This window comes from Gymnodraco acuticeps, unplaced genomic scaffold, assembly GCF_902827175.1.
Source record: "Gymnodraco acuticeps unplaced genomic scaffold, fGymAcu1.1, whole genome shotgun sequence".
NCBI classification, from domain to species: domain Eukaryota; kingdom Metazoa; phylum Chordata; class Actinopteri; order Perciformes; family Bathydraconidae; genus Gymnodraco; species Gymnodraco acuticeps.
The window spans coordinates 331,771-338,072 of record NW_022992023.1 but is presented as its reverse complement, the minus strand read 5'-3'; the positions used below and the strand labels follow the sequence as shown (position 1 = coordinate 338,072).

Here is a 6,302-nt window from a genome sequence, read left to right as displayed (position 1 = left end):
TTGGGGATGATAACATCCAGCGGGAGCTCGACGGAACAACTCAAAATGTGAACAAAAAAAAAGCCGATCGCCCCGCCTACACTGCGTTGCTACCCCAGGTCCTAAACTGTAACGAGGCAGCCCGAGGCCTGAGCGAGGACGCTTAGGGACGCTTAAACGGGGCTACCCCGCTGCAGTGGCAATGTGCCATAAATGATGGACCCTGTGACATTGTTCTTTTATCTGCAGCCGGCAGAGTTTAGTCAGTCTCCTATAAACGTTGTTTCTCACCTTATACCAGGCCACCTCTGACTGCACATTAAAGATGGCAGCCGTTGTAATCTGAATGATTCATTAAAACAAAAAATTATGATGAAATTAGACATATCAGGTCTTCGTGGAATAATCATTGCCAAAAACAAAACAATTTGTCAACTGTTGTACATTTATTGGTTAAAATAGCTTTTCACAGATACAATGAGAGAGTTTTGCACTTACACTGTACAACAGTGGAGGGATTAGCATAGACTGAATTATGGCAACAAATGAGCTCTGCTCCTGCTCTCACAGGACCAGAGCTCAGATGTCTAATGGTATGCACTGTAGTGATTTTTGTGTTATAAAATAAATTAGTAACATGTGTATCAGAAAACTCTTACAACTAACTGTGTGCATCACATTACATCTCTACCATCAAGATTTCAGTGCAAATGCCATTGTAGCTGAAAGATCCATGACACACGTAAGTACCGACAATATGATGCACAAAGGATGATTTAAACAATTACAATTCAAAGAAAAAAAGGCCAAATTGAGAATGATCTTAGTGTTTGTAGTTATGGAGCTACATTGGCATACATTTTAATATAACTGACTAAATATTAGTCCAGATCTATAGGCAGTCTTCTAAAAACTCACATTTTTATTGTGACATAGTTAGCTGCATGTACAGTACTTAAACATCTATTCCTCAAGCAGCAAGGGCTACATTGAGTCTGAAAAAGAAAACAATACCTACAGAACAAAAAAGATCATTCATTCAAATATGTAAAAGAACGAAAACCATTCTACTGTCTTTCTCTACAGGCCACGAAAGATGAAAAAGATAAGACCCAATAATAAAGCCTTCCTTTATGTTTGCTGAACCCTCACACACACATGGAAACATAACAGCACATACATTCAAAGTGTATCAGGAAACCACAGTCCATGCTGACTGAAAAAGTAACCAAAGAGAACAATATGTCTTACTGTCAATAAATATAAAGTTTCAGGGGATTAATGAAAAATGTTTTCTGTGAGTTAGAGATGCTGATAGTAGTCACTTGTTGGAAGTCCTACTGATGCCAAGCAATACATATTCACTCAACTGATATTAAGCATCCTGCACTAACACTTGCTGTAGGCCCCGATAAGGCTGTGTCTTTGTTCCGACTCAAGTGATTTGAATAAAGTACTGGGACAAGAGTTACCATGGATTCATTATATTGATGCACTCAAAGTGTAGGAGCTACTCAATGCATGTGTGTTTGTTTTTAACCTGAAAGCTGACTCACTTAAGAGTTACCTTAAACTCAGAAGTAGCAGAGTAGAGTTTACTCACTTTTTTAAGTCCAAACAGTGTGGCGTGCTTATTGGCCAACAGAATGTAAATGAACCAGAATAAGCAGAAAAGACTCCTTTTGATCTACTCACATGTAAAAAACTAAGAAGGCTCCTTATTCAGATGTGATGATGGGAAGTGAAATGCTGTCACCAATAGCAGAAACAAAGAACAGAATGTAGCTGTAACCATGGCAACTGAGAGCAGTAAACCACTGGCTGTTAGTCTTCTCTCAACCAACAGTTATTGAACAAATATTTGCAACGTGTACCTATGACAGTGTTACATAACAAATGAAATCTCTCTTTGAGTGACTAAGAGTCTGTGATTGAGGTAACCCCCCCACATGGATCTTACATGTGATGAAGTGTTTTCAGCCACATGTTGGGGGGGGGGGCGCAGGGCTTATTACACGTCCAGGTCGTCCGGCCTGGCCCGGCTGCTCATGCGGCTGCTGGCCCGGCTGCAGGGCCGCGCCTCCATCAGCGCTAGCGGGTGCAGCTCGTGTCCTGCGGCCGACGACAGTTTCTTATCGTGGGTGTCATCGGGGAAGTCAAAAGCCTGGGCATGGGAGTTTGAAATAGTGCTTCCTCCACCAGTCTGGCCAAGGCGGTTCTGCTCTGTGGAGTAGTTGGCCCAGTTCTGCTCGTTGGCCTGCTTGTTGTAGTTACGGCAGGAGCCAGTTCCCCGCTCCCCTGTGGCTAGTTTGTAGCCTGGGGGGGACATGGGTGAGAGTGGTGCGGTGGGGGAGGAACAGCCGTTATAGTAGGCATACTTAGTGGTGGACAGGTCTTTAGGAGTGGGGCTCAATGTGCCTGCATTTGGGTACAGAATGGGGGGCTGTCTGCCCTTCACGCGATCTTTGATCCTCTTAAAGAAAACGTAGAAGAGCTCGATGACGTTGAGCATCAGAGATACCATAGACACTACCAGCATGAAGATGATGAAGACCGTCTTCTCCGTCGGACGGGACAGGAAACAGTCCACCCTATGGGGGCAGGGGTCCCTCTCACAGGTGTACACTGCATTAAGGCTGAAGCCGTATATGTACCACTGGATCACCAGGAAGCCCACCTCAAACATAGACTTGAATAAAATGCTGACTATGTAGGTTCTGAGCAGGGCCCCTTTCATCTTCACCTTGCCGTGCTCCTCGATGCCATACTTGAGCTTTTTCAACTCAATTTTCTTCAGCGGGATGTCAACATCACCTCCATCATTTTGCACAGCTTTAAGTATCTCCTCCTTCCTGGCAAACTTCTGCTCCTTCCTGTTTAGGTAGAAGACGTGAGCCAGGTAGAGCAACGTGGGCGTGGACACGAAGATGATCTGTAGGACCCAGAAGCGCACGTGGGAGATGGGGAAGGATTTGTCATAGCACACGTTCTCACAGCCAGGCTGCTGAGTGTTGCATTTGAATGCAGACTGCTCGTCTCCCCAGGCGGACTCCACGGCGGTCCCCAGGACCAGGATCCTGAAGATGAAGAGGACTGACAGCCACACCTTCCCCCCCGCAGTGGAGTAGGCCTGGACCTTGTCCAGCAAGCGGCCCAGAGCACTCCAGTCGCCCATTCTCAGGTAGCCTCAGCTGTTTAAAGAAGAAGGGGAACAATGTTGAACTGTCAATCATATAGAGACACAGAACCAGAATAACATAAGATTCACTTCCTCAGGGTTTTTGGCCTTTTGGAGCATTTCATGATTAAACAGCAGCTAATCCAAACACTGCGAGCAGTGGTCAGTGTATGCAACACTCCATTTAAATTCATGTAAATGAGGAAATATGAATTGGATTCATTAATAGAGCAATTTTAAGAAACCCTGAATCAGCAAGACGATCAAATCATGTTATGTAGCTCTTCAATAGAGAACCATGGGAAAGTAAATAATGGCATATTTAAATGCATCTTAAAGCAAAGCTAACACAAAGCGCTCTGAGGCAGGCAACTAGCCAGGCAGCGCGAGTCACATGACACGAGTCCACCTTCCTGAGGGTCCACACGCAGGTATGCTAACCCCCATATAAAATAACCTTATTCTATATCATCTTATCAGTCTTCTCCTCTCTACTCCTGTGAGCTTTTTTCCAACAAAGATTTATGCTTTTAATTATTTGCCATGGTGAGGACAAAGACACAGAGGGAGGCAGCGTAAAGTGTCTGCCCCTCCAGCCGGTGGAAGAGCATGTAAAGCTTCTCATGTTAGCTGTTCTGAGAGCAGCACAGAGCTGTGACGACGCTGGGAGATCTTCAGAACTTTAACAGTGCTCACACACTCTCCTGACCACTGAGTCTTCCTCTTCATCTCTCAGCATAAATCTGACTAGCTTCACTAAGCTGGACAAGCTGACCTGTTCAACATTAGTGTTCTTTAACAAAACAAACTAAATACATGGGTTACATCCAGGACCAATATTTCTTGAGTCTTGAAGTGACTATGGTTTCCTCAGTTATATGAGAATATGACCTAAGTAAGTAAAACGTTTGTCACATGCCATAATTAATAGTTGTCAGGGGTGTGGACTCTCTGCCGAATCTGAAGGCATTATCTTAATATATAATAATAATAATAATAAGTCAGCTTCACCATGGGAACTCTCTTCCAGGAGAGACAGACAATGGGAACATTTTTTCTTTTTGTTATTACACAGAACATATCCCGCCACTTTCTACATGAGTGACTTTGTGTGCTTAAATGAGCAGACAGAAGAGAACAATGGAGTCCAACACTTCTGAGGGTCAACGGACCCCAGACCCGGGTCTGATGGAGAGTGTGAGCGGGGGAAGGGTCCAGAGGGAGGGAGAGCCGCAGCGGAGTCTCTTAAACTCTTAAACCAGAACAACGCACACAGTGAAGGAAAAAGTTGTAACTTTAAAAGTGTCACTGCGCGTGAGAGGAGCGCGCTCAGACAGAGGAAAGTGTAACTCACCCGCAAAGTTTCAGAGAGCAGAAGAAGAGCCGCAGCCGCTGAGCACTTCAAATCCAAGTTCGGGACCAGGAGGAACTGAGAGGAACTTGTCGAAGTTCCTTTATAAAGGCCCGTCAGACTCCAGTCACCTGATGCATACGTCAGGAGGAGGGGGGGGCTGTTTTGTGAACTCTTATGACTTGTTTATTTTTCTAATCTTTGTTATTTACTCTTAACTATGATTGCTTTTTTATTTATGTTTTATTTTTTACTCTTATATTTGATATATCATTTACTATATCATATACTCAAATGTATGAATTGTTTTTGTTTTTTCATGCTTTTTTATTTACGCAATTATTATTTAGCCTACTCTTTATTATTTATGCTTTACTATTATTCCTTTATTAATTGTTTTGATTCTGTATTATTTAGACTTCAGTATTATTGTTAATTATTCAATCTTTTTATTAATGCTTTAGTCTACATTTTTTAATGAATTCCTTTACTCTATTATTTATAAGTATTAATGCTTTATATTATTTGTTTGTGTTATTTTGTATTCTTTATGCTTTAAGTTATTATTTATTCTCTACTCTTAATTCTTTTAGTCAGATCCCAGCACCCTGCAGAGTCCGTAGAGGACAAACTGTTGAGGCCCGACTCCTCACAAATATAGCTTTCAGATACTCTACTATAAAATATGATGCATTGTTGCAGCCTCAACATGAACACGTGAATCCAGAAAACACGGTGACATGTGTCTTTTGGCTCACCTCTGCATAGGCATTATTATTCTGTTATGTATTCAAATGATTAGTTATTGTTTTCTTTTTCTTTAAAAGGGCACTATCAGGATGAAGATGATGATGATGATGATGATGAGTAACTGTTGGTGCTCTAGTGGAGCAGTGCACAGCACCACCTAGTGATGGAGACAATGTGATGCTCTGCTGGGTACATGCAGTAGTATTATAGAGTATTAAACACACATGATAAACATGTAAATTACACATGTGGAACATGTACAGTTCACAGGCCTAAAGAGAGATGACCTGAACAGAGCAGCAGTAACATCTAACGGAACCCTGTGTTTCCATTGGACGTGGGCATTTCTGGCAATCTACTTCGTAAAGTAAATAGGTCATCTTTGCTTTATGGAATGTACAGTAGAATGTTTTGCAAGTGATATAATAGCAGCAGTAACAGCTTTATAAGCAGCAGTGATTATTAAACATAGCGAATCAGCTGTTCCATACAAACTTTGAGTTTAAACCATGTGTTTTCAACATGACCTATCATTTATGGCATTCTGTGTGCGAACATATGACAAGAAGTATCCATTATTTTTGATATCAGGTAAGCTTGTATGTGAAGTAAATATTAGCATGTTGGCAAGGTGTTAACTGAATACACAGCGTGTGAAAACATTAACAGACGGATGGTGGCTTATTGTATTTAGAGTTTTTTTTATTTGACTACACAATCAACGACAATGTTAAAGTCTGTAAAAAACTGTAAAAGTATATCTGTTTAAAAAGTTTCTCAGAAGTGCTTTAGTAGAATCCACAGCTCATGTTTCCAGTCTTATGCTGAAACAGAGGACTTTCACTAAAACTGCCATTCGAAAGAACTTTGAGATTAACACTTTATATTTGAATCTTGTATTTACTTAAGATAGCTCAGTTATAAAAGGCAGTGGTGGGATGTTACGTAAGTCAGCCAGATAGAAAGTATAACTTCTTGCTTAAGACAAGCTTCTTTTGACATGATATCCAAATGGAAGAGATTCAAAATTAAGATGGAAAGGCA

At 41.6% G+C, this 6,302-nt stretch overlaps 1 protein-coding gene across 1 annotated transcript; it reads right to left on the bottom strand.

Annotated features, from left to right (window-relative positions):
- Nucleotides 1-403: 403 nt before the first annotated feature.
- cx43 (connexin 43) lies at nucleotides 404-4,630 on the bottom strand. The gene is made up of 2 exons (XM_034201512.1): nucleotides 4,512-4,630; nucleotides 404-3,170 (listed from the first exon to the last, which is right to left on the bottom strand). The coding sequence occupies exon 2, from the start codon at nucleotides 3,152-3,154 to the stop codon at nucleotides 1,991-1,993; it is 1,164 nt and encodes a 387-aa protein (XP_034057403.1). The 5' UTR covers nucleotides 3,155-3,170; nucleotides 4,512-4,630; the 3' UTR covers nucleotides 404-1,990.
- Between the last annotated feature and the right edge of the window lie 1,672 nt (nucleotides 4,631-6,302).